The sequence below is a fragment of the Falco peregrinus genome, chromosome W (assembly GCF_023634155.1).
Source record: "Falco peregrinus isolate bFalPer1 chromosome W, bFalPer1.pri, whole genome shotgun sequence".
In the NCBI taxonomy this organism is placed as follows: Eukaryota; Metazoa; Chordata; class Aves; order Falconiformes; family Falconidae; genus Falco; species Falco peregrinus.
Window position 1 is genome coordinate 11,041,772 of NC_073743.1, and position 27,641 is coordinate 11,069,412.

At 38.1% G+C, this 27,641-nt stretch overlaps 1 protein-coding gene and 1 non-coding gene across 9 annotated transcripts in view; both read left to right on the top strand.

The window, feature by feature from the left end:
- Window positions 1-27,641, top strand: part of LOC129783090 (zinc finger RNA-binding protein) — a 46,382-nt gene that overhangs the window by 5,023 nt on the left and 13,718 nt on the right. For 5 of the 8 annotated variants that reach the window (XM_055792765.1, XM_055792770.1, XM_055792773.1 and 2 more), the window contains exons 3-12: window positions 8,806-9,088; window positions 11,527-11,671; window positions 12,385-12,603; window positions 16,171-16,415; window positions 17,421-17,612; window positions 19,851-20,151; window positions 21,049-21,242; window positions 23,912-24,031; window positions 25,618-25,763; window positions 26,119-26,281. In XM_055792765.1, the coding sequence (XP_055648740.1) occupies window positions 8,806-9,088; window positions 11,527-11,671; window positions 12,385-12,603; window positions 16,171-16,415; window positions 17,421-17,612; window positions 19,851-20,151; window positions 21,049-21,242; window positions 23,912-24,031; window positions 25,618-25,763; window positions 26,119-26,281 (2,008 nt within the window). The remainder of the gene's footprint in view (window positions 1-8,805; window positions 9,089-11,526; window positions 11,672-12,384; window positions 12,604-16,170; window positions 16,416-17,420; window positions 17,613-19,850; window positions 20,152-21,048; window positions 21,243-23,911; window positions 24,032-25,617; window positions 25,764-26,118; window positions 26,282-27,641) is intronic. The other 3 variants (XM_055792766.1, XM_055792767.1, XM_055792768.1) reach the window with 3 other exon arrangements.
- On the top strand, window positions 6,128-6,263 carry LOC129783230 (small nucleolar RNA SNORA66). The gene has a single exon (XR_008745168.1). It is a non-coding gene; the product is annotated as a small nucleolar RNA SNORA66 (small nucleolar RNA).

Genomic DNA, 27,641 nt, shown 5'->3' on the forward strand with positions numbered 1-27,641 from the left:
ACTTAAACTTAAGAAAAACATTTATTCATCTTACGGTATTGTGTTATATATACCCCATTTTAAAATGCATGGGGAATGAAAGTAATTATGGTTTTATCATAGGATGGATGTACATATATCATAGTATAAAAGTTCCAAATGCTTTATTTCTGTGAATTTTATGAAAATTATGATCTCTTGAGTTGCATCCCATCTTAAAGGATATGCAAAAGGGACTTCACTGAATAGGGTTGAGCTGCATGATGCTGATTCTCCTTTGTTCCAATCTATGTTAAAGTGCCGTCTTAAACATGCTAGTCTAGCTTATTTAATGTATGCAAGAAGCCTCTAGTAAGTTACTGCTGTTGATAAAAAAGATTTTCATAGGCTTATTTTCAAGTCGGTGAGGTCCCGCTCTCAAAGGAGATATGCCAACATTACAAAGGTAACAAGGGGCTCAGGGTTTGTTAACATGGGCTGTATGCCAGTATTGCAGTTGACTAATGGTGGGGAGAAAAAGTACCTCACTGTCATGGTTTAACCCCAGCCAGCAACTAAGGACCACGCAGCTGCTCGCTTGCCCAGGGAACTTTTGGAATCTTCCTCCTTGGAGATAGTCAGAAGCTGTCTGGACATGGTCCTGGGCAACTGGCTCTAGGTGGCCCTGCTTAGGCAGGTGGGTTGGACCAGATGATCTCCAGAGGTCCCTTTCAACCTCAGCCATTATTTGATTCTGTGATTTTGACAGGGAAAATGTTAGTAGTTGGTACTTTTTCCAGCCGATGTAACATCTCGAGCTCAGTTCTTTTTGTCTCGTGTTATCATTGTGAACAAAGCTGTTAACACTGATTTTATTCAAGTCTGGTTTTGGTAATGAAGGAAGTATTATAAGCATTGAGCTGTCCATTGTGTGCAACTGAGTAAAGAGAGGTAGATACAGAGCATATATTGCATCACTGTTACAGGCATTTGCAGTTATGTTGTGATGTACAGTGAGGAAAACATTGCAGAATTTGATTGGATATCAATCAGGTAGTGAGACTAAATGTGAAGGTGAACAAAGCAGTAAGGGTGTATTGAAAACATGAGGATATTTGTCTTTGAGGTGAGTTATTGATAGTATATGGTTTAGCTATCCATTAGAAATCGGTATTTTTTTGGTTTTAATTGAATGATGCAAAGATGTTACTAGAAACAAGGAAGAGGAAGGGAAACTCAAAATTACTAGAGATAAATGTCTTTTTAGGCTGTGTGTAGTTAAACCATAGAATATGTTACCAGGAACTGTTAAAATTTAACAGAATTCAAGAGGACTGCACATGTGCATGCCTTCGGGTTTAGTGAATTGTATTATAAACAATGTTCTGTTCACAGGGTACTAATAATAGGAAACAATAATTTTCATTAAAGTTCTAAAAATATAAATTCAGTCTTCAAAGTTTTATGCCTTTATTGAGTGACAGGCTATAGAAAAACATAAGTCTTCTAAAATGCAACTTACCGTAGTGCGATATTTCATTTAATCATTTTAGGCTGTTTATTGTCAAGTGTGGATTAGGAGAAAAAAGCTCATTTGATTTTTTTTTTTTAATTATTATTTTGTTTTTACTTTGCCCAGGTTCCATTAACACACCTGAAACTTCATCTGACCAGTTACTCAGTAGTGTCTCTTTCTAGGTTAGAAACTGAGGAAGCAGCAGTTTGTAGTGCTTCTTTCAGTTTTTGGAGAGTTAGGTCATACTTGTTTCAGTCTTCATATCCTTGAAAGAAAAACTGCAGAATTGTATGTTTTGCTATTCTGACTAATAGAGTAGTCTATGAAACTTTGAGAAATCTAGCAGTTAGGTCTCAACAAATATAGTTTCCTTAATGCTGAAACGTTCGAATATTCCTAAAAGTTACAATTAGAGAAATAAAACTTTGTTTGTGTGGGGTGTTTGATTGTTGGGTTTTTTTAGTTCAAGATATTTGTATTTTAAAAATTATTTTTAAGAGTAGCTTAAGTGTTATGCTAAGTTAGCCTGAAAATCACTTCTGCATTTGCATGCAAAAAAACCTGCAAGAAATATGTTTTAGAAGTTGTCATTTCTGAGGCAGCTGGTAATTTGGGTAGAGACAAAATTGGTTTTAGTCCTGATTGTAACTCTATATCAAAATAGCACTCTTCAGAAAACTAAAAAAGAAAAATAAATGTCCTTTACCTCTAGGAAGAGAATTTTCAGTGTTCATCACCCTAAACAGAGCTGAAATAGTAGTAGTGTTAATGTGTGTGGTGATTGTTAGTACAGAGATATGCTGGAGATCAGCATTTTTGTATTCCTTTGGCTTATGTGCACATTAATTACAATTAATTTTTGTTTTTAAATTAAATCAGTCAGTGTGATGAAAAGCAAGGCTTATAGGGAATCTTCTGTGTGCTTTCCTCTATATATACCTTTTATGTTCTATATATCTTATATGGAAATAGACTGTGTTTTTCTGAAAGTGTATTCCTCTGACAATAGTTGCTAGATACCTTAAGTTTCTTAATGCATGACTGCACAGATATCCTAATGTGAAAAATAAAATATATTATAATTTTAAGTCACCTGAATTTATTACCTGACAAAATAGATAGCATTATATGAAAGCGTTGCATTTTCTTGATATTGTTAATGTGCAATAAAGAAAGCTTTCTACCGTTTTTTTGGGGTTTTTTTTGTTTACAAAAATACCTCAACACTTTTTTACTAGAAAAGGCCAATAGCTGGAAATGAAAAAGGACAAAAGCAAAGCGTTCTCCAGAAGATAATTTAGTATTTGTTTCTCAAATTCAAATACTCTTAATTCTTTGTCAGTCTTGGGCTGATAAATCCCAGGAAATCCAGACCCTCTATCAGTGTCACTATATTAAAGTAACAAGTAAGGATTCTGCTATTTTAGATCTAATAATAATACAGGTTCTCACCTAAGCTGCTTTTTTTGTGTGTGTGAATGAATGTTGCCCATTTGCAGACCTATATAAAATAGCTAAATTAGGCAAACCTGTATGGTTTTGGAACTGGAGAACAATGTTTTGTGAAGTGGACACCAATACTTCGTTAATTCCTATTGATCGGCACTTTCTGCCTCCTAGCCAGCTTCTGACTTAAAATCATTTTAGGTGTACTGCCATCTTTTTTTCACTCTGGAAGCTCATATTTCTTTTTCTGTATAACAAACACTGCTACAGTTTCCTTGTTGAAGATCTTTGTGCAGTTCAAAAAAGATTTTTTTAATTGCTTCTTGAATATTTGGGGTTTTGAAAAGGGGAACAAAAATTACTAACAGAAATATGAAATAATCTAGTTATTTTAATAACTAATGTGGAGTAGTGATGGCTAACACATTCTTTTTCAGAGCTTGTTCTCAGGGTGTGGACTTTTTGTTGCTGATGCTTTAATACAACTTAACCAAATGTAAGTATTCAGGCTGGACTTTTCCAAGCTAAATATCTACCTAGACTTATACTTTTTAAAAAAGCTATACTATAGTTTAATTAATTTTATAAGCTATACTATAGCTTAATTTGTGGTGTAGAATCGGGCAGGGAGATCTTAATAACTTTGATACCTTAGTATTTTGGAATGGGGACTTAGAATTTGCAAATGGGAAAAAGATTTTTACATGTGTTATTGTTTCAAAATCACAGTTCTGAGTGTACACAGCAATATTAAACATTGATACCATGAAAGTAGCTTCAGTGTTAGTCTTATGTCCAGCTTGTAATGTATCAACACAAAACATGCACCTGTCTTGGGAAAACTTCATTTCACTTGGTGAAAGGAGTTTCTTATACCAGACAGCAATGTGGACAAGGCTAATTTTTGCTGTGGCCTTTGCTCTGGGATGAATTCTGCAAGATTGTGAGCCAGTGTGGCCCTTTGCTCCCCAGAAATTCAGGTTGACATGGAATTGGAGGTTAGAGTGGAGAAAGATACACAGTCACAGCTCACTGCAGTCAGTCTTATCTAGAAGGTTTAATATCATAGTGATATTTCATAATATGTGGTACTTTTTCTGATACTAATGCATCAGAAAGATTAGTGTTTTCCATCATTAATTAATGTCAGTAGAAATTCGTATAGTTGTTATTCAAAGATTTGAGTCAAAGGTGTTTTACAAAAATACTTTTTTTGTGCACTGTAGTACAATAATTGTGTGTAAAGAATTAATTCTCTTGATCTTGAGGTTCCTTAGATAAGATGTGGAAGATAAGAGTAAGCTAGGTATATGCTGGAGTGTAAAACTTCTGAATAGAAGCAAGCTTATTTGGGAGGAGGAAGCAAAAAGCATGGGGAAATAGGGATATGAATGTAGCAGTTGAGGGCAGGTAGGGAGAGACAAAAAAACATTAGGTAAAGTGCTGGAAATGACCTTCTGTAATTGACTGAAACATACATCTACAGAATGTGGAGCAGAACAGTTGAGTGCAACATGTAGACTGTAAACTGGCTGTGGCTGGGATAGTGAAAACACAGTGAAATAGAAATCTGAGCCAGATGATGAGTATTGAAGAATGTGTGGTGTTACTAGAAAATAGAAACTAAAGTGAGCTTGGTGGGGAAGCACTGTTACTATTATGATAAGCTCAAGAAATAGGTGTGGTATGAATAAAATGTATTCTTTTAAAATGAAAATCTCGGGCAGAAGAGTTATTATTAGAGCAATACAGCAGAGTAAGATTTGAAGCTTCCAAGTCCTTTGCCTGTAACTTCTTAAATCAAAGATCGGTGTTTATTTTGATAGTAAGTTAAAACACCGTAAGAATTGTAATATGAAGTTACTTTGAATTGAATGTTCACAAACTGAGTTTGCTTTAAGTAAATGTTTCTCTAGAACTCATTTGCTTTTGAAACTGAATCTTTTCTAAACTAAGGGAAAAAATCTTGAGAGTGCTCAGACACCGGAACAGGTTGTCTAGAGCAGTCTTGCAATCTCCATTCTTGGAAATGGCTAGAACCCGACTGGGCACAAAGCCCTGAGAAACCGAATGTAACTTCAAAATTAGCTGTGCTCTGAGCACAGGGTTTGAACAGATGACCTCCAAATCTTTGTTTCAGCCTAAATTATTCTGTGATTTTTAAGCTCTGCCTAGTCAGTAAAGCTAGTTGGACTGTGTATCTTTTTATCTTTTCATATGAAGAGCGCTAGAATTCCTTGAACTCAAAGATGCTAATAAGGATATTAGAATTTATTTTGGGAAAGAATTAACCTACAAAGAAAACTTGCTAAGTTGCCAGGTCAATCAGCTTCTTTGCTTGTAATTTGGTTCAACTTTTTTCTCACTGCGTTGGGGATTAAGCTAAACTGAATTACTTTCTTTGTTGTGATGAAGAACACGCATGTGGTTTGTTACCATAGCTCAGCTGACATACTGTATTTCATTGTTGCTTTGATAACTTGACCAGATTCCTAAGTCGTTTGGAGTCTTATTTATTGGGACTAAGTTTAAATACTTGATGTGATGCAGTATGGAAAATTATTACTTAAGGTAGAGGTAGTAAAAGGATTGTAGAGAAGGAGCTGATAGGAACAGTTAGTAGAATTAAAGAGTGATTATCAAATAGGAATAATTGCAGTGGAGTACCCTGGGGATTGGTCTTGAGCCTTACTTTAGTATTTATATTAGTATGGTGTATTGTGATATTTGATGCAAGGAAAATATTGTCAATACAAGAAGCTGCTCTGAGGAAGGTAGACTGTTTGGAAAGAAAGCAGTGTGTGTACCACAGCTGAAACGTCATCTGAAATGATGCATACAGTTCTTGCCATCTGTAGTAAGGAAGAATACATAATACTAGGATAGATGCAAAGAACAACTGCAAGAAAGATCAGTGGAATAGGGAGTCTTGCAAAATTAGTCTGGGAGGAGGTAAGTTCATCTCAGCAAATATGATGAGGCACTAATCACCAAACCAGGATTAAAAACTCTTGTAAGTTAAATGAAGTCGTCACAAAAATCTTTTGATATAAATTACTTACATGAAAGTGTCTGGTCATAATGTTAAGAGTTTCTCAGTAAGACCGGGGGAGAAAAAGAAACATCATAAATTGTGTCTGTGAATTTCTGTACCATAACTTTTAAAAAGGAAGGAGGAGTCAATTCTAGAATATTTTTCTTGTAGTCTTGCAAACTTGGTCACTAGCTCTGCATGATGTTGCAGAAGCAAGGGGAACAGATTTGCTAACGTAAACGTGGTCATAGAACTAATTAGCCTTAGAAATCAAATTATTTGGACTGTTAATTTTATACCATGATAAGGAAGTTTGATACAAAAATAGCACAGAAGAAATGAAACTGTAGCAGAATCTTAATAGTCCTGCTCATAATGATCACAATCTCTTCACAATATTAAATACTGAAAACTGTCAGGCAGACTTAATCATATATGTTCTGAGAACAAAAGCATTTTCTTTGATAAACTGACTGATATTATTACCTCATAGTGTGTTGTGAACACTGTATTGTATTTTCTAATAGTAACTTAAGCATGGTTTCATGAAACATGAAGAGCCAAATTAATGCTTCCTGGACAGGTCTCTGTTCTTTCTCTCCCTCCCATTCCCCCCCCCCCTACTTCCATACATATAATTTATGTGGGGTCTGGCACTCAGCAGACTGTTTTACGAGCTCCAATGTTTGTAACGCTTCTACCATGTTAGAAAATGAGCCCAGGAAAAAAAAAATCTCAGTTTTCTGCTAGATTAATGAGTTAAATCAGTGCACTTAATAGCTTGACAAGTAGCAGAACTAGCACTAGGGATTGAATAGGATGGCATAGCCAAGTTTAGTATATGGGAGGTGGGATGTATAAGAGTGGGAATAGGATGGAGCAAGATTTTCCTTGTTGGCAGTATTAGACTGTTGATGTGTTCAAGTGCAGTCAGAGTTAAATAGTCTGCTGTCTGTTTTCTCAATTTAATGTATTTTTAGTAGATGCATACGATAATGTGAATTACCTCAGAACTTTTTAATATTTTACACCTCTGTACTGTTAGATATGTAGATAATGCAGCCTAATTTTATAGATTGTCATTGACTTTTACCATCATAAAATAATCTTCCTGAATTTTCTGGTGGAGTCTAATTTCTCATCTTAAACTGACAAAACAGAGAAACTGCCTATATACATCAAGTAGGAGGAATTGTTTCGAGCAGTGGTGGGAGCTACACCAGAATGGCTCAGGTCTTTTCCTTCCACTGTTATGTTAAGAAGCTGAAAATAAAATGAAACATAATTGTGAGTACAACTCACAGCTTAATTAAGTTTGGATGGAATGCAAGTGGTCTTTTAAGCAATCAGGGGCTTAAGATGGGAAGAAGGTGGAGTCCAGGCATGTAAATCAAATATTTTCTCTGTGTGTTTCTGCTGTAGGAATTTTATTATTTTTTTTAAATATATTAAAGTTAATGGGTTCTGCTGTAATTGACAAAATCAGTTTTTCTTAATAAATAAATAAATAAAAAATTACTAAATACAAGGGAGTTATGGAAAAGTCTTTTGCAAAAATAATAGTATCTATAATTAAAAGGTGCTTTGTTTCTGGTAGTTATGTCAGAGAGAATATTGTAGTCTTTAGGAAAAAAAATACTATAACTTCTTGTTCCTTTTGGTTTTGAGCATAACCATGCTGCAGTTCCACTTTGCCACTGAGTATGTTTGCTTCAAGTGAGATTTAATTTTTCTATTTACTTCTAAAAAATAGGGGATGCTGCCTTCTCTAATAGGCATGGAATTGGTTTTGAATTATATTTTTATAGTGGTATAGACATTCTTAAATATTATTGAAAAGCAGTGCTGGAAGTGTACTAAAAATTTCAGAATAGTCACTCAATCCCCATTTCATATCAATGTTCCAGATAGTGATATTTTGCCAGTTTATTTGTTTAAAAATAAAAATAACTATTGTAGGCTTTTAATCATAATGCACAGTTATAGATCAATATAGGACAATAATATTAGTTTCAGTTCAAATAATTAAGCCTTTGAAGCCATATTTTTTTTATTTCCACTGTTAATATTTACTCATTCTTAGTAAATAGCCACATATTAATGTCCTACCTGCAAATTTAAGAGAGGCAGATTAGTCTCGTCATGTGTCTGGAAGCTTGCCAGAGCTCTGGTAGCAGTCATCTTGCTCGATCTGACTGACTGTTCTTTTGATGCTTTGTGTTGTGAGGCAGTAGAGTTCTGTACGAGTGAGTGGGACCAGCTTTTATAATTCTAAACTTTTGTGGGAAAAGTCCCTTATCAGAGGTGTGTATTTAAAGTGTCTTTGCCTTAAATTTAAGAGTTCTCAGCTAATTTTCATGCAAGTCTTTAAAATCTCATTACTTTAATATGGTTTACTGAAAAACATCATGCAAGTGCAGGTCAGTAATGAGCTCTCACAGAAAAGCAGTATTTTTCTGAATTTGACAGGTATGTCAGTTTTATTGAAGAACTACTAAAACACTTAAAAACTTATTGGTCATGAAAAGTTAATAGTGTAAGGCTTCTGTATTATTTTAAATGAAAGACTTGGGTTCTTTTCAAGCAGTGGAACACACCACCACCCCCTTTGCTAAGAAGAAAGTCACCACCTACATAATATGTCTGCATCCACAGAAACTTCAAAATGATACAGCCTTTTTCATGGGGGTGGAAGAGGGGTAATAAAAGCCATTAAAATGTATGATAGCTGCTCCAGGTCTGTTTGTAGAATAGACAGGTATTAATCAAATCTGTGATTTTGAAATGTTTAGGCATTAGCTAGTATGTTGAATCAATCTAATTATTTACTTACTGTCTTTTTCCAATATAGCCAGCAGCCAGCTTCAGGTGTAGCGTATTCCCATCCAACTACAGTTGCTAGCTACACTGTCCACCAGGCACCAGTTGCTGCACACACTGTTACTGCGGCCTATGCTCCAGCAGCAGCTACAGTTGCAGTAGCCAGGCCTGCTCCAGTAGCTGTTGCGGCCTCTGCAACAGCTGCTGCTTATGGAGGCTATCCTACATCGCACACAGCTACAGATTATGGTTATACACAGAGGCAACAAGAAGCTCCACCACCACCACCACCTGTCACTACGCAGAATTACCAGGTGTGTTAAAATAAGCAATTGCTTGTGTGATTTTTAAATTATATGTTCAAAGGAGGAGGCCTGCTTGGATAAGAGAATGTGATGATATTTATATCTTTTTCTTCCATGAATCAGTTTGATTGCAACTCAAATTACTTAGTAGCTAAAACTGATAGAATGTGAAGTGACTGCAGTCTCATATGCTGTGTATAGAGGATTATCAGCAGTAGTACTGCAGGAGCTAAGATTTAGATGTCCACACAGTAAGCAATGAATTGACATTTATCTCCAAATGATTTTGTGAACCTCTGCTGAAATATTTGTCTCAGCTAGCCTAAATGTTCAAGTGGCATGTGGTAAACTGGGTCATGGAACTGATTTAGATGAAAAAACTGTTCCAATAATTTTTTTCAGTGGGAGATATAGTTCCTTTGTCAGATTTCTGGGTGCCACAGGAGCCCTAGTACCAAATGTAAGAGGATAGAAGATTACCCTAGGAGAGGAACTACCCTTTGAGTAGGTTTTGGGTATCCTTTGTGAGACCACTGCCTAATCTTGTGTGGCTACAAGCTTCTACAAAAGGGAACTGTTGTCTGTTTTCATCTAGCCCTGACCTTTGCTTGACACTTCCTTGCATTGAATCTAGCAGTTGTCAGCATTTGGGTGGGTCAGTTCAGGATAAGGATCCCACAGAAAACTAACCAACCAAAAAAGAAGTAGCATCTTTCCACAGATTTGACAGACTTCTGCAGAATTTCCTTGGTTCTGCACAGTTGTGATGCCAATGCAAGAGATAAAGGTGGGATTGTGTAGGGCTGTGAGGAGAGATGTGATGGTACCTCAGACAACTTCCCATTCTTACGCTGGCTTAAATGTCATATGAAACAACATCCTGTCAGTGACTTGTATTTCTCTTCAGTCCAGGAATAAAGAAACTTAGCAATACAAATCAGAGTGCTGCATCAGTTTTACAGTTGGAAGATTTCAGTCTGTAGTGGTTATCTTGGGACTTATCTAACATAAGTGTTTACTCCTGTTCAGTTTTTAAGAAAGAGTGAGAAATTGCAGTTTTCCCTGTCTGTCCAGATTCACACAGTGCAAGCATATATGTACATCAGTAACCCTAGCCCATTGGTTTCAGACAGCTTAGATGCAGAAAGATGAGGGATTTTACATGGCCAGGTAGTTTCCCATTGGAAATGTGAATTTTATTTGTATTTTTATCAGCTTTTTTTCTACATTAGCATTTGTTAGTCAGTCTTTAGTGGATATTTCTAGGCTGGTGTGTTTATGTGCAAGAGTTACCAAACTCTTATGGCATGGCCCGTAGTTAAAATGTGCATTTACTATGAGAAGACACTGAAATACTATGTCCCTTGTAATAATTCTTTAATTTTTTTAGTCCTAAACTTATCAAGGCATTATCTAGATTCTAATTAGTATTTTTGTTTGTTTAAAAGGACTACTGTTGCTCTATGTTATAAATTCCTTTGTATGGCTTTTGTAATTTGTCATGTATGGTAATGAATCAAAATGTAGGAATCTTTCCAGTAGCACATTTACTCATAAATACAAGGTCATTAAACTAGTCAATTATTAGATGCATTCAGGCAGAAAAGAGTCCCCTAAACTAAAGAAAAATAATTCTACTTTACACAGGCTGGATGGAAAAGAGGTTTATTGTTATATTTCTTTGAAATCAAATGAAATCGTATACGTTAGTACATTTCGGCTAATGTAGTTTGTGCCTTGCTACCCCTCAGTTGATCAACTCTGCACTTTACCATAAATATGGTGAGGATGGGAGAATATATGTACGTGCATATAGTGCCTTCCAAGCCCTCCCTTTCTAAGCTTGCTAACCATCTCCTGAGTTCTGGAGTTTTTGAGTGGGCTACTTACCTTTCCCTTATAAACTAGATATGGTTCCCCAATGGAATAGTTGATACACCAAAAAGTAAAGAAGGCTTTAAAAGTATAACTTTCATACTCTAAAAAATATAACCAAGAAAAGTATTGTTGTTTGTGGGATTTTTAAAGCCAGTAAAGGTTCATGTTTGTAAACTTGTGAATTTATTGTAGTTTGTGGAAATCTGTGGTGTTTTTTTACTTCATGTTTTACAGGAATGTAATCTGATACAGTTGTCATGAAAAACTAGTGAGAATAGTTGCTTTTTGGTAACAAAAATAATTTGGAAGGGAAAGTGACTTAATAGCATGAGGTTAATTCCTATATTAAGTCTGAAAAAGGCCATCAGGGTTGTCTTCAGGCCTGAAGTATCTGTAAACATAAATTTAATTTCTTTAATGCATATATTAGTATATACTGTCTCTAAATATTTTTTAAATATCTAATGTAGTAGAATAGAAGAAAATTCTTTGCTGCTGCTAATGATCTTTATTACTCCAGATATATATTTAAGGAGAAATTTGCTGGGTTTTCTCTTTTGAATTTTTAGGATTCCTATTCTTATGTTCGATCTACCGCCCCAGCTGTCGCTTATGACAGCAAACAATACTATCAACAACCAACAGCAACTGCTGCAGCTGTGGCTGCTGCTGCCCAGCCTCAACCTTCAGTAGCTGAATCATACTACCAGACAGGTGGGTGTCATGATTCAAACTCCTGTCATTATACACAGTCTGCGTACTACCTTAAAAATATATCTTTAAATATTTCACATTATCCAGATTTGGTTTTAGTTTAGTTTTCACATGTAATCCCTGTCAATGTGTAGAAAAATTTGCTGTACCTAGAATTTGAACGTTATTGTGACACTGCCATAAGTAACTATCTTTGAGGTCTGGATTGTTATTAAACACACTCAAAACATACTTCTAGGCAAACTTTTAAAAGTCAGTGGTGGGTTCAGATTACAACTTTTTTTTTTTTATTCTTTAGTTACTTAATGCATGTACTTTAATTATTGGTATCATGAATGCTACAATGTGTAAATCCTATTTACTTTTTGTACTATAAGTAGGGATAATAGGAAAGTTTAAATGTTTCTTAGGCTTAGTGTACACTAGTAAAACCATTGAACAAGAAGGTTGTTTAAAAACATGGCAGCACAGTTAAAAATACATAAATCTGAGGTACTGTAGAAAGAACCAAAAAACCAAAACCAAAAAACCAAACAGAATAAAATAACACCAAACAAAAAGGAAAAAAAACCCCACCCAACCAAACTAAAACAAAACCCACTTGTTATGTGTTTATTCCCCAGCATATCATTAAGTATCACTTAATATGGTTTGCATTTCATTCAACTAAAGCATGTCAGTATTCGTACACTTCTATTTTCTATCCTAATTAGCTCCAAAAGCAGGATATAGCCAAGGGGCAACTCAGTATACCCAAGCCCAGCAAACACGACAAGTGACAGCTATAAAACCTGCAACCCCAAGTCCAGCAACAACTACGTTTTCTATATATCCGGTATCCTCTACTGTGCAGCCAGTAGCAGCTGCAGCTACTGTTGTTCCATCCTATACTCAAAGTGCAACGTACAGTACAACAGCGGTTACTTATTCTGGTAAGAATTTTGTGTATTAAGTTGCTGGGAACTTTGCAGTTGTTACAGGAGAGGATTTAAATGCTCAGAATTTTAGCAGTTTGTGTTCAATTGCATCTTAGTCTACTGAGAAGTATCAACCAGTTAAATCATAATAATGGCAAAATATTTTGATGTATCTTTAAAAGAGGTTTGATGTTTGTACGTGCCTGTTTTGTTACATGTGAGAATCCAAAGTGTTGGCATTATGTGCATGGTGTTTTATGACTTACTGTAAGGTTTGGAGAGAAAAGATGGGGGATAGAAAAAATAACGAAACATCCACACAAATATAACCCAGGGAAACTGGGAGCATGCTGCCATCAAACAGCAGTGACAGAGAGGAGCGCGCCAATATAAATCTTGTAAGTTTGGGTTGTCTTGACCCAAAATGGGAGGAAAATGGGTGCTAAATAAAAAATAACTTTCCTTCAAACATTAGAAATCCAAAAAGTAGTTAAAGATGAAAAGATGTTAACTTTATGGCCAGATAGTAATCAACTGGCATATTATAGCTACCTTGAACTTTCTGTTTTGTTTTCTGTTTAAAAATGGATTTTAAGACTTCCTTGAAACAGAACCTGATCAGAGGATTAAAATGGTTGAACGTGTAGATATAGAAAGTTTATGGGAAAACCGGCTCAAAGGTGCGAAAGCCCAGTTTCCTTGATTTATTCAACTTTGATACTAGAAAACAAGGAGTGTGTAGACAGGGTGTGCTGCGGAGGTTTTAGCAGGCAAGCAGCTTCTTTGTACTAGAACAATTTAAATCAGTGAAATAGAATGTAATAGCAGTAGCAATTCTGTCTTTTATCTTTCTTTTCTACACGACGCCACCCCACCCCACCCCCCGCCCCCCCATCTGTCCTCCTTTTCATTTTGGAACTTGAACAGTAAATCTGATTCTGGAAGACTACTTACTATATGGCCTTTGATAAATCTTTTATTAAAATACTTAGAATGATAGAACTGTAGGTTTGGGTTGGAAGGGACCTTAAAGATCATCTAGTTCCAGCCCCCCTTCCATGGGCAGGGGCACCTTCCACTAGCCCAGGTTGCTCAAAGCCCCATCCAACCTGGCCTTGAACACTTTCAGGGAGGGGGCATCCACAGCTTCTCTGGGCAACCTGTTCCAGTGTCTCACCACCCTCACAGTAACAAATTTCTTCCTTATATCTAATCTAAATCTACCCTCTTTTAGCTTAAAGCCATTCCCTCTTGTCCTGTCGCTACAGGCCCTACTAAAAAGTCTGTCCCCATCTTTCTTGTAGGCTCCCTTTAGGTACTGGAAGGCTCCTATAAGGTCTCCCCAGAGCCTTCTCTTCTCCAGGCTGAAGAACCCCAACTCTCTCAGCCTTTCCTCACAGGAGAGGTACTCCAGCCCTCTGATCATCTTTGTGGCTCTCCTCTGGACTTGCTCCACCAGGTCCATGTCTTCCTTATGTTGGGAGCTCCAGAGCTGAACGCAGTACTCCAGGCGAGGTCTCATGAGAATAGAATAGAAGGGGAGAATCACCTCCCTTGACCTGCTGGTCATGTTTCTTTTGATGCAGCCCAGGATTCAGTTGGCTTTCTGGGCTGCAAGCACACATTGTTGGGCCATGTTGAGCTTCTTGTCCACCAGCACCCCCAAGTCATCCTCCTCAGGGCTGCTCTCAATCCATTCTCCACCCAGCTGTTATTGATACTGGGGTTGCCCTGACCCAGGTACAAGACCTTGCACTTGGCCTTGTTGAACTTCACTAGGTTTGCATGGGCCCACCTCTCAAGCTTGTCAAGGTCCCTCTGCATGGTATCCCTTCCATCCACTTGTCACCAATCTCCACTTGGCTATTGAGCCGTTGACGGCAATTCTTTGAGTGTGACTATCCAGCCAATTCCTTACCCACAGAGTGGTCCACCCATGTCTTTCCGGTTTAGAGACAAGGATGTTGTGCAGGACCATGTCGAAAGCTTTGCACAAGTCCCAGGTAGATGAGGTCAGTTGCTCTTCCCTCATCCGTCAGCACTGTAACCCCGTTGTAGAAGGCCACCAAATTTGTCAGGCATGACTTGCTCTTGGTGAAGCCACGTTGGCTGTCACCAGTCACCTCCTTGTTTTCCATGTGCCTTTGCATAGTTTCCAGGAGGATCTGCTCCATGGTCTTGCTGGGTACTGAGGTGAGACTGACTGTCCTGTAGGTTCCCGGGTCTTCCTTTTTTCCCTTTTTAAAAATGGGGGTTATGTTTACCCTTTTCCAATCCATGGGAACTTCACCGGACTGCCATGACTTCTCAAACATGATGGATAGAAGCTTAGCTTAGTTCCCTTGGCACCTGTGGATGCATCTCATCAGGTGCCCTGGACTTGTGCGCCTTCAGGTTCCTTAGATGGTCTCGAACCTGATCTTTTCCAACAGCGGGCAGTTCTTCATTCTCCCAGTCCCTGCCTTTGCCTTCTGTGACTTGGGCAGTGTGGCTGGAGTACTTCCTGGTGAAGACCGAGGCAAAGAAGTCATTGAGTACCTCAGCTTTCTCCATGTCCTGGGTAATCAGGTCTCCTGTTTCCTTCTGGAGAGGGTCCACATTTTTCCTGGTCATCTTTTTATCACTGATGTACTTATAGAAGCTTTTCTTGTTGTCCTTGACATCCCTGTCCAGATTTAATTCTGTCAGGGCTTTAGCTTTCCTAACCTAATCCCTGGCTGCTCGGGTAGTTTCTCTCTAATCCTCCCAGGCTGCCTATCCTTGCTTCCACCATCTGTATGCTTCCTTTTTGTGTTTGATTTCATCCAGCAGCTCCTTGTTCATCCATGCAGGCCTCCTGGCATTTTTGCCCAACTTTGTCTTTGTTGGGATGCATCGCTCATCGCTTCTAAGCTTGGAGGAAATGATCTTTGAACATTAACCAGCTTTCTTGGGCCCCTCTTCCCTCCAGGGCTTTATCCCATGGTACTCTACCAAGCAGATCCCTGAAGAGGCCAGTCTTCTCTCCTAAAGTCCAGGGTGGTGATCTTGCTGCATGCCCTCCTCGCTACCCTAAGGATCTTGATTTCCATCATTTTGGGGTCACTGCAGCCAAGGCTGCTTTTGAGCTTTGCATTCCCCACCAGCCCCTCCTTGTTGGCGAGAATAAGGTCCAGCATGGCACCTCTCCTTGGAGAAGGAAGTTATCAATGCATTCCAGGAACCTCCTGAATTGCCTGTGCCCTGCTGTTGTCTCTCCAATAGATATCTTGTTACATCATACTCGGTCTTAACAGAAAATTTCACATAATTTCACGTATTCCTTAGGGATGCTTTGATATATGAAACATAACTATGTTTGATTTGTCTAAAAACAAATATATTCCTGATACAAGTGGTACGCTATGTATTTGTGGGCTGTGAAACATCAAGAAAAATTCAGACTGCATCACAAGATCTCAATAAATTGTTTATATCCTGCCCTCCCCCCCCCCCCCCCCCCCAAGTATTCAATATGCTTGGAATTAGTGGATTTTGGGATTTTGGGATTTTGTAATTGATACATGATGTACAGTGATGTAACATTTTATTTTGATCTTTGAGGTACCTCTTATTCTGGCTATGAAGCTGCAGTGTATTCAGCTGCATCATCCTATTACCAGCAGCAGCAGCAACAGAAACAGGCAGTGGCAGCAGCTGCTGCTGCTGCTGCAACAGCCGCTTGGACAGGGACTACCTTTACTAAAAAGGCACCATTCCAAAATAAGCAGCTGAAACCGAAGCAACCTCCCAAACCACCCCAGATCCACTACTGTGATGTTTGTAAGATCAGCTGTGCTGGACCACAGGTATATATATATAAATACAATATTCTGCTACATACTTCAGTCGTAATATTTTCAGCTAAAAAAATGACCCCTTTAAGAATATTTGTTAATTTTTAAAGACTTGATTCTATACTTTTACTAAAGTTTTACAATTAAATGAAAATGTGTGCTATTATAGAAAGAGGTCCTATGAGAAGACAAAAAGATAGATCCCCTTAGCTTGTATAGTGAAGCTTCTTCAGCTGTGCTTTGGACTCCAGAAGTATTCTAAACTTTGAATTTGATTTGCTTTTTTAGCACAGCAAGTTTCTTAGAAAATACTTTTTTCAAAACTTTGTGAATGGTAAGCCTGAAAATTTATTCTTCATTGTATTCCAGCATCTCAGTTTAGTTTCACGGTGGGTACAAGTGCATAAAAAGTAGATATCAATTCATGTAGAGTGCTTGTGTCTGGTGAAACAGTTCTTACTCTTTAGGCAAATTTGTCATTATTTCCTACCCTGTCTGCTCTGTAGTTTGCCACTGTTGGTATAGGAACAAATAGCAACTTCTGCATTTCATTTTCAGCACAGCTTTATTTATGCATTACCTTCTTTTGAATTTATTTTTTTTTATTCTCTGGATACATATAATAACTGTGGTTTTGCAGTTTAAGGAAAATTAAAAATCAAGAACAATTTAATGCAGTTCAGGAAACTGCAACAGAGATGCAGTTTTCTGGTCTTGTTAAGCTTTCAATGGTAATATCTGTTGACCAGTACTTGATTGAGGAAGTGAGAAGGTAGAAGAGAAAAGACCATATTGTATTACCTAAAAGTGGAATCCTGGCGGTGAAGAAAATTCCTTGGTCTTAAAGTGGCCTGCTTATTCCTTAGAGCATGTCATATGGAAGAAATGTTTGATGTAGGAAGTATTTTCTCATACAAAGCATATGTTCTGTGCTATGTTCTATATTACACGTATTCACGAGTGATGAACAAGCAGTACGAAGACAGGTTATTGTGTGTGTATTGTTTATTTAAACAGACTTATAAAGAACACTTAGAAGGCCAGAAACACAAAAAGAAAGAAGCAGCATTAAAAGCTTCCCAGAACACCAATAACAGCAGCACTTCTGTTCGTGGAACTCAGAATCAGTTGCGTTGTGAGCTTTGTGATGTGTCTTGTACAGGGGCAGATGCTTATGCTGCCCATATTCGTGGAGCCAAGCATCAGAAAGTAAGAACTTTCTCTTGTCCTTATTATACAAGTCAGTCGTATATTTCTTCCCATAATTTTTTCTCATCTAAGAGAGGAGAAAATATGCAGAAACAATATAATTTGAATTATTTTGTTTAAAGACATTTAGTTCTGGTTTTGTTTCAAACTTATCTTTAAGCTCACTATTAGAAAGGCCTTGTTGGGAGCAAGGGGGAAAAATATTGCCACTGCATCAATGAGAAGAGGATATATTGGGGAAAGTATGTAAATTGTAGGAAGAAGGTATAGAGTAAGATGGGGAAAGCATCAATGAGGACATCCAGTAGCATGCTTGTGCCCCCTAACTCTTTTCAAGACTTTTCTTGACATTTTTCTTATTTGTCTGGTGCTGAGAAACTCTCAGTGCACTTTGAAACACTGTAAGCTGAGTCAGTGCCAAAGGACAGGACTATTACGCATCACTTTTTGGTATTTCTTGCAAGGAAAACTGTTCCTTGCTCCCATATACCAATGTCCTGTAGTAGACTTTATAATGTCTATGTTTGGAAGAGTTTTGGTAAGCATACTTTCCCTACTGTCTGGGTGCAGTTAGGTAGACATTGTGGAATAAAGACTGCGGACTGTACTGTGAACCCCTGTGGACCAGTGTTTTAAATTTGACCATATAATAGTGAACGGAATGGCTGTGTAGAATGTGTGATTAGATATTACAGATTTTCCTCATAACTCTGGAAAGGTTAATGTCAGTAACAGATACAAGTATTAATATTCAGCTTTTATAGCTCTTTGTATCTCAGAACACTGTACGAAGTGGCATCAATAACATCATTCCTATTAACATAAATATAGCAAATGTAAGACAATTTTCCCAATATTATTTTTTGTTAGTACAAGAACAAAAATTATAATTTAGATAGACTTTCCTAGTGTTCTTTTTTTCATTAATGAAGTTGAGCCATTAAATTTTTGGGTTGTGCCCAGTAACTCCATAGGTATATATTATCTTTATATATTTGGATGTCGCTTTCTCTTCCTTATAGATAGGCACTAACTAATGCTAATTTAGGTTGTCATCAGTGTAAAAATGAAATCTCAAAGGACTCTATTTCTTTGGTATGCTGAAGTATCTTGTGAATTCTACTGGAAAAAAGTAATTCTGAAGAGTTGCTTGAACTTAAATTTATAGTATTATGTGGCATTAATATGTCTGTATTCTGACGGGGAACATGCTTAAAAACTAACAAAACCCTAAGATGTGTGTATACAGTTGTGTTCATATCGTGATTGTGTATATGTGTTTGCATTAAAGGCATGTCTAGCAGATTTGTTTGAGGGTTTTTTTTGGTTTTGGGTGGTTTTTTTTCCAGCTACTTTCAAACTCAATCTTTAGTTTTCATTTTGCATGGTTTTTTCTTACAGACTTACATGCATTTTGCTTTTTCAGGTGATGATCAGCTGTCACCAAAAAGAAGTATTCTGTCTCAAGCATATTGTGAAAAGGCCTCTGCTTATTACTTCTAAGAATAAGCATGTACCTCTTCACTTTCTGTGAAATACTAAAGAGCTCTGAAATATGCCTCTTGCATCCTCCTTAACAGTCTCTGCAGATGTGCTTTAAAAAAACCAACAAACAAACCCCCAAACAAACAAAAAACCCCAAAACCCCCAAAAAACCCCTTTGAGGAATATCTACTGTTTTACGAAGTAACCTAGAAAGTTTATTAATAAAAATACTCTTAAAATGTAATGATCAAAAGAGACAGTGATGTTGAATCTGAATTAAATAACTCTTATTTACAAATATTATTTGGAACCACAATAGTTCAATGTACTACAATTTTTGGGGGTAGAATAAAAAGCAACCAGGCAACAAAACAGTAAGGTTGAAAGTTTGAGCAAAATGTTTCCTTGAGTTTTACTGGCTTGTGAGTTTATTGGCTTTCTGTTCTTGTCTATGCAGCTTTTGGAGTAAATATCTGAATTTCTAATGGAAATAAGCAATCTGAGATAACTATTAAGTATTTCCTTGTTACAGATGACAAGAACTTTTACATGTCAGTCCGTGTGTCGTGTCCATCCACCTGTCCCCCCGATCACTTTTTGTAAAGAAGCAATAACTTTTTAGTTATATTGATTTATATATATATATTTTAGCAATATTGATGCTTCTGTTAAAGCTTCCGTAACCTATAACAAGTTCATTTTTTATAGTTATCCCAGGAAGATCATATTATGAATTTCTCTTTATTCTTACAGGTAGTCAAGTTGCACACAAAGCTTGGCAAACCCATTCCTTCAACTGAACCAAATGTGGTTACCCAAGCTACTTCCTCAACATCCATATCTGCTTCTAAACCAACTGTCTCTGCTTCGAATATATTAACTAGCGGCAGCACTGTGAACTCCTCTGTTGCATCCTCTGCAGTGAAAATTCTTACTCCCACGGCAAATGCACCACTTAATGCAGTGTCCAACAACAAAACATCTTCAACCCCTGCTAATATAGCTGTAAAGAAAATATCTACACCGAAAATAAACTTTGTTGGCAAGTACAGAAGTCAGTCTTTATTTTAAAGCCTAACCTATTCTATATATATTTTTTTAAGATTTTAGTGCAACAAATACAAATGTATTTAGTTAACTTTTATGTGTAACTGTTGTGTTTAAGAGAATTAATGATAGGTGAAAATAAGAATATATATAAAAGTTTGGCTTCACAGTTCATGGTGTTTTCTGCTCTGTTGTCTCCACCTGACCTCTCTTGGAGGCTTCTCCCACCTTTGGTTTCTTATGTAGTAGTTGTTGGAGTATTGCAGTTTATAGTCCAGTCGGTCCTAATTTCAGTTTACAGCCTGGGCTGTTAAGGCAACCTGCAGTAGATTAGCAGTTGATAACTGGGCAACTGAAACACCCTTGTAACGCTAGAAATCTTAACAGTGGAAACATGAAATAAGCATGACAGACAGGTAGAGACAGGAAGCAGTCGTTCAATAAGCTATCCTACTCTTGAAGGAAAGACCTATGCAATTGCAACACTGAGATTATACTACCTTTGTTAGTACAAACATTATAAGGTTTTGAAGTACTTTTTTTTTTGGATCCACTAACAAAAAAATATCTGTCTTCCTCTTTTTTTTTTTTTTTTTTTGTCATCAATTAAAATATATTTGCCGAGTTGTTCCCATTCAGTGCATGAAAATGAATGATAAACTTTTGCTTTATATAGTTGCAATATTGCTTCTTGCTAAAATAAAAAATTAGGTGTTTAAATAACTTTTTGTTAAACTTTTTTAAAAAAAACTTTAATTGTATTTAAAATATGTTAGTTTTAATTAATTTTAAAAGTCTGATAATGCTTTAGCCAGAACATTGCAAATAGTCTTCAGTTTTCACATCATGTGTAATCATATTCTCATTTTATGAAAGTTAATGATTTTACTTTTTTTATTTGTAGGTGGTAATAAGCTTCAGACAACAGGAAGTAAACTGGAAGAAATTAAATCAGCTGAAAGTGTTAAAACAACAACTGCTGCTACAGTACAAACGAACGAAGTAAAATCAGACACAGCAGCTGAACCAGTGACTCCTACAACTCTTGCTGCTTTGCAAAGTGATGTCCAGCCAGTAGGCCATGACTATGTGGAGGAGGTATTGATGTAAAAATGTGGATTACTTTTTAACTACTTTAGTAAAAAATTATTCAACGTGAAACATCACAGAATGGCTGAGGTTGGAAGGGACCTCTGGAGATCATCTGGTCCAACCCACCTGCTCAAGCAGGGCCACCTGGAGCCAGTTGCCCAGGTCCATGTCCAGACAGCTTTTGAATATCTCCAAGGAGGGAGATTCCACAAGTTCCCTGGGCAATCTGTGCCAGTGCTCAGTCACTCTTACAGTAACAAAACAAAACAAGTGTTTCCTGATGTTCAGAGGGAACCTCCTGTGTTTCTGTTTGTGCTTATTGCCTCTGGTTCTGTCACTGGGCACCACTGAAAAGAGCCTGACTCTATCCTCTTTGTACCCTCCCTTCAGGTATTTAAATACGTTAATTAGATCCCCTCCCAAGCCTTCTCCTCTCTAGGCTAAACAATCCCAGCTCTCTCAGCCTTTCCTCATAGGAGAGAGGCTCCAGTCCATCATCTTTGTGGCCTTTCATTGAATGCTCTCTGGTATGTCCATGTCTCTCTTGCACTGGGGAGCCCAGAACTGCATGTGGGATTCCGGGTGTGGCCTCACCAGTTGTTAAAGGGGAAATTCACACAGACGTGGGTACCGCTAGGTTGCTTTAATCACAACTCAGAGTTGGGCCACCACCTCAGTGAGTGGCAGAGAACAAAGGGATGCAGCACAGCTTATATACACTAATCAGATCATTAGTCAGTGTCTGAGGTTTTAGGAGTTTCTTTTGGTCTTATCAGCTCTGGAATCCATCACCTGACCTTGTCCCAGCTGATACATCTATTCTGGTTCCAGTCTCTGCCTCAGTTCTTAGGTCCTGTTTGGATCATGATTTTCTTTCTGCCGGCTTTAACTCACACAATCCTTCAAGCACACTTAGTCTTTGAACAAGCAATTCCTATTCATCTGCATTAAAACAAATAACGATTATTTTTTTCTAAAGCCATCTGTTTTTCAGAAAGCACCTGCGTAAACAAATTGTTCATCTATTTTTTTTTTCTATTTAAACCAGCCTTGGATTAGGGCTATACAAGGGCCAAGGCCTGGTTCTGCCAGTTATCAGCTTTAACACTTTAAATTTCTTTATTCAAACTATGTTTTCTTTAACACCAGTGCTGGGTTAGAGAAGAAGGATCACCTCACTCAACCTGCTAGGTAATACTTTGTCTAATGCAGGCCAGAATGCCATTTGCCACCTTTGCTGCAAGGGCACATTGTTGGCTCAATTTCAACTTCGTGTTCACCAGGCCCCACCCCAGGTTCTTTTCTGCCAAGATGCTTTTCAGCTGGGTGGCTCCCAGCATATATTGGTGCATGGGGTTGTTCCTCCCTAGGTGCAGGACTTCACACTTCTCCCTGTTGAACTTCACAAGGTTCCTGTCAGCCCATTTTCTCCAGCCTATTGAGATCTCTCTCTGGATGGCAGTGCAATCTTCTGGTATATCAGCCACTTGCTCCTAGTTTTGCATCATCAGTAAACTTGCTGAGGATACGCCCTGCCCCATCATCCAGATCATTAATGAAGATGTTAAAACAGGACTGGACCCAGTATTGACTCTTGAGGTAGGCTGCTAGTTACTAGCCTCCAACTAGGTTTTGTTCTACTGATCGACACCCTCTGGGCCTTGTCATTCAACCAGCTTTTTATCCACCTAACTGTATGCTTATCCAGCCCATACATCAACAGCTTGTCTATGAGAATATTATGGTGAGACTGTGTCAAAGGCCTTACTGAAGTGCAGGTAGACCAGGGGTCCTAAAACTACGGTCTGCAGGCCGGATACTGCCCCCCAGGGTCCTCAATCTGGCCCCCGGTATTTACAGAACTCCCCCGCCCCCCCACTCCCCCCCCCCGGGGGTTGGGGGGGGAAACCAAGCAGCCGCAGATGACTGCCTGCCACTTCATCCGCGCGCCGGCCCCCTGTTTAAAAAGTTTGAGGACCCCTGAGGTAGACCATATCGGCTGCTTCATCTACCAGGCCAGTCATGTCATTGCAGAAGTTTGAGTTGATCAAGCACGACTTCCCCTTGGTGAAGCCATGCTGACTATTGATGATGATTTTCTTGTCCTTAATGTGCCTGGAAATGGTTTCCAGGATCAGTTGCTCCATCACCTTCCCAGGGATTGAGGTGAGGCTGACTGGCCTGTAATTCCCTGGGTCCTCTGTGAAGATAAAAGTGATAAGGCATTGAACGTGCAAAGGCTTGTGCATATGTTTACATTTTTGTATTGTGCATGTTTCTTTTGAGCTCAGTGGGTGGCATGAGATGTGTGGATGAAGTCTGATGTAAATTTTTCATCATTTACAGATTTGTAATTATTTGACTCAATATGTTTAGGCTCGAGTTTAAAGCTGTGTACTCTTTAGAATGGAAGAACTTTGTTCTTTGTTCATTACCAAACACAATGTTGTGTCTGTCAGAATTGAAAGTTCTTTTTTCCCTTCTTTCAGTTACTGTGTGAACTTTTTAGCATGTTTTAAGATGGGTAGATATTTTCCCATGTCACTGAATTAGGTTAATTTTTACATCAGCTTTGGTTTTCTTGTTTTGTTTTTTCGGTGGGTTTTTTTTTTTGTTTTTTTTTTTTTTTAAAAAAACACCCTCAGAACCCAGTGTGTTATAACTTCATTTTCCAGGTAAGAAATGATGAAGGAAAGGTGATCCGCTTTCACTGTAAACTTTGTGAGTGCAGTTTTAATGATCCTAATGCCAAGGAGATGCACTTAAAAGGGAGGCGGCACAGACTTCAGTATAAGGTTAGTAGAAATGCTAATGCTTCTATCTAAAAATCTACCAGATGGCAGCTGACTGATTACACAACCTTACGTTTAAAGACTAGTCAAAAGTAGGTACTCTAAGTAAACAGCATATACAAGTCCCCTAGATAAATATATTTCTTGGGGAATATAATTACCAGCTGGGGTTAAACCACAGCAACTAAGTACTGCACAGCTGCTTGCTCACTCCTCCCTCACCCAGAGGGATGGGAAGGAGAATCAGAAAGGAATGTATAACTTGAGGGATGAGATAAGAACTATTTAATAATTAAAAGAAAATAAAAACAACAGTAATAATAACAACAATTATAATGAAAAGGAGGGAGAAAGGGAGGGGAACAAAATCCAAAGGGAAGGGAGGAAAGAAAACGAGTGATGCACAATACAGTTGCTCACCACCTGCTGACATGCCCAGCTAGTGCCTGAGCAATGATTGGCAGGCCCCAGCCAACCCCCCCCAGTTTATATACAGAGCATGACTTTCCATGGTATGGAATATCCCCTTGGCTAGTTCAGGTCAGCTGTCCTGGCTGTGTCCCCTCCCAGTTTCTTGTGGCTCTCCAGCCTTCTTGCTGGTAGGGCCTGAGAAACTGAAAAGTCCTTGACTTAGTATAAACACTGCCTAGCAACAACTAAAAACATCTGTTACCAACCTTGTTGTCACACCAAATCCAAAACACAGCACTGCACCAGCTACTAAGAAGAAAATTAACTCTATCCCAGCTGGAAACAGGACAGTAGTCTTTAAAGTAGTAATGCAAACTCTGAAACTACATTTTGGTTTGGGTTTTTTTTTTAAACATTTTGAGCAATGCTTTCAGGCAACTTTTGCAACATTAAAATATTGTACAACATATGCAAGCAACAGTAGGTGTGTTATGTTGTTTACCATGAATTTCAAATAGCGTAAAATCGTAGTGCTCAATGTTTTTGGCAGGATAAACCACATAAACCCTTTGTGGAGACATTTGAGAAATAAGTTGCAGGCTTTTTAGTCGTGAATGGAGAGAGACCTATACTGACATATGGTTTTCGTTTTGATTATTATAAGATTATATAGGAAGAATCTACTGTGGTTACAGGAGATACAGAGGGCCTGCATAATCATGAAAGGGATGAAAAAAGAGAAAAAATTGCCAGAAGAATGTATTCAGTAACTCATGATTATGCCCCTGTATGAGGGACCCTTCAGGAACAGGGGACTAGGAAGCACACTGTAGTTAAGATGAAATGGGTTTTTCAGGTTATAGAGTAGTCATCCTGTTACAGAATGAACAGCAAATTACTTAGTATTTCATGTAACATTTTAATCTTAAATTGCTTTGTTCTCATATAATTGAAGAGGGAATTCATGCTATTGTAATATGTTGCTTTTTTTTCCCTTTAAGATACTGGTCACATTTTTCTTATTCAACCATTCATTCAGTGCAGTTTTTAAAACTGCATTTTACTCCCCTTGATTTTATTGTAGGCCAGTAGTGTGTGTTAAACATATCAGAAGAACTCCGTAACCTTGAGATGACAAGAGGCAAACCAACATTTCATTCGTTATTTTTCTGAACTAGAAAAAAGTAAACCCAGATTTACAAGTAGAAGTAAAGCCCAGTATTCGAGCAAGAAAAATTCAAGAAGAGAAGATGAGGAAACAGATGCAGAAAGAAGAATACTGGAGAAGGCGAGAAGAGGAAGAACGCTGGAGGATGGAAATGAGGTAATGCATTCTGTTTTGTCAATGAATGAGACAAAGCTGCAGTCAGATTATCTAAAACTAACTGCTTCTGTAGTTACTTAAGCAGTCTGTACTGTCTTATTTTAAGTTGTCACCTCTCTGGATTTCTGTTTGTTTTTGTTAATGTTCAGTTGCTCTGAGGAATGTAGACTTACTAGAATTATTTGCTATAAATTCAGGCCTACTTTCAAAATAACCATTCATTTTAGTTACCCTCTGGAGTTCACTGGTATTTGCTCATGACTTAGAAATGTGTTAGTGAGGACATCTGAGAATTTATTTAGAATGGTTGGAAGTATTAACAGCTATATAAAGAGAGCACTTTGATGCACTTCAGGCGATATGAAGAGGACATGTACTGGAGGAGAATGGAGGAAGAGCAGCATCACTGGGAGGACCGTCGCAGAATACCAGATGGAGGATATCCTCATGGTCCTCCAGGACCTCTAGGCCTGCTGGGAGTTAGACCAGGAATGCCTCCTCAGCCCCAAGGACCAGCTGTGAGTCTCTTAACTTGGGGGGGAATCATACTTACCAGGAGGCACGGTTAAGAACTATAAATTATTCAGTGCTACTTCAGCTGTCTCCAGTGTTTCTTAATAAAGGATTTGAAAAAGTGAAGAAAAAAATATATACCAATGAAACTGTGTAGATGGACCTGTCTTCCAAAATAAATCCACTTATATGACAAAAGGATGCCTTGAAGACAAATATTGTTTCTTCTGAAATACAAGTCATTCTGGGTTTGTGTACTAGTTCTTATTTAATTGCATTATACTTTATTTAGTTAATTGTGGAAAAATGTATGGATAATAAGTGGTTGGATTGTCAGTCCCACAGGGGATAATGGTTAGTGGTGGGTCATACTCTACCTGGAGTTCAGTAACAAGTGCAGTACCACGTGGGTTTATCCTGGGATTTGTCTCATTAGCATCTTATCAATGATCTGAAAGGTGCACACGCATTAGGTTTGCAGCTGACATGAAACTGAATTAGTTCAGGGTGGGACCTAGGCAGACTGGAGGAATGGACCAACAGGAACTTTATAGAATTCTGCAAGGACACATGTCTAATGCTGCACTTGAGAAGGTCTAACCCCTTGCACTGAGGGACTGGGAAGTGACAGGCTGGGTAGCAGCCCAGCCCTGCTGGAAGGGACCTGGGGTTCTTGGTAGACAGCAAGCTGAACGTGAGCCAACTGTGTGCCCTGGCAGCAAGGAAGGCCAACAGCATCCTGGGTGATGTTAACAGGAGCATAATCAGTAGATAAAGGAAGGTGATCAGCTTTCATTAGACCCAAACTGCAATACTGCATTCAATTTTGAGCTTTCCAGTACAAGAAAGGTACTGATAACCCATATAGCAGGTTCATTGTGGAGCCACTGAGATGGTCAGAGGTCTGGAGAGCGTGCCCTGTGAGGAGAGATTTAAGGATCTGAGCTTCTTCAGCCTGGAGAAGAGATGGCTTCAGTGGGACATAATAGCTTTCTAATACCTGTGCATTATAAAGACAATGATGCCAGGCTCTTTATAGTTGTGAGGGGGCAAGATAAAACAACTTTAAGCTGAGACAAAAGAGGTTCAGACTGAATACAGGAATATTATTATTATTTTTTTCCTCACACAGATGTGCAGCTTCCATCTTTGGTGGTTTTCAAGAACCGACTGGATAAACCCCTGAGCAACATGATAAGGTCTTATAGCTGACCATGGTTTGCACAGGAGGTTGGACTAGAGGACCTACCTACCTAGATCCCTTCCTATTTGAATTCTGTGATTCTGTGAAAGCAATCATGGATACTTTATTTTGCAGCAGTATGCAAGTATTTCCCAATTAACGGAAAGAGAGTAGTTATTTAG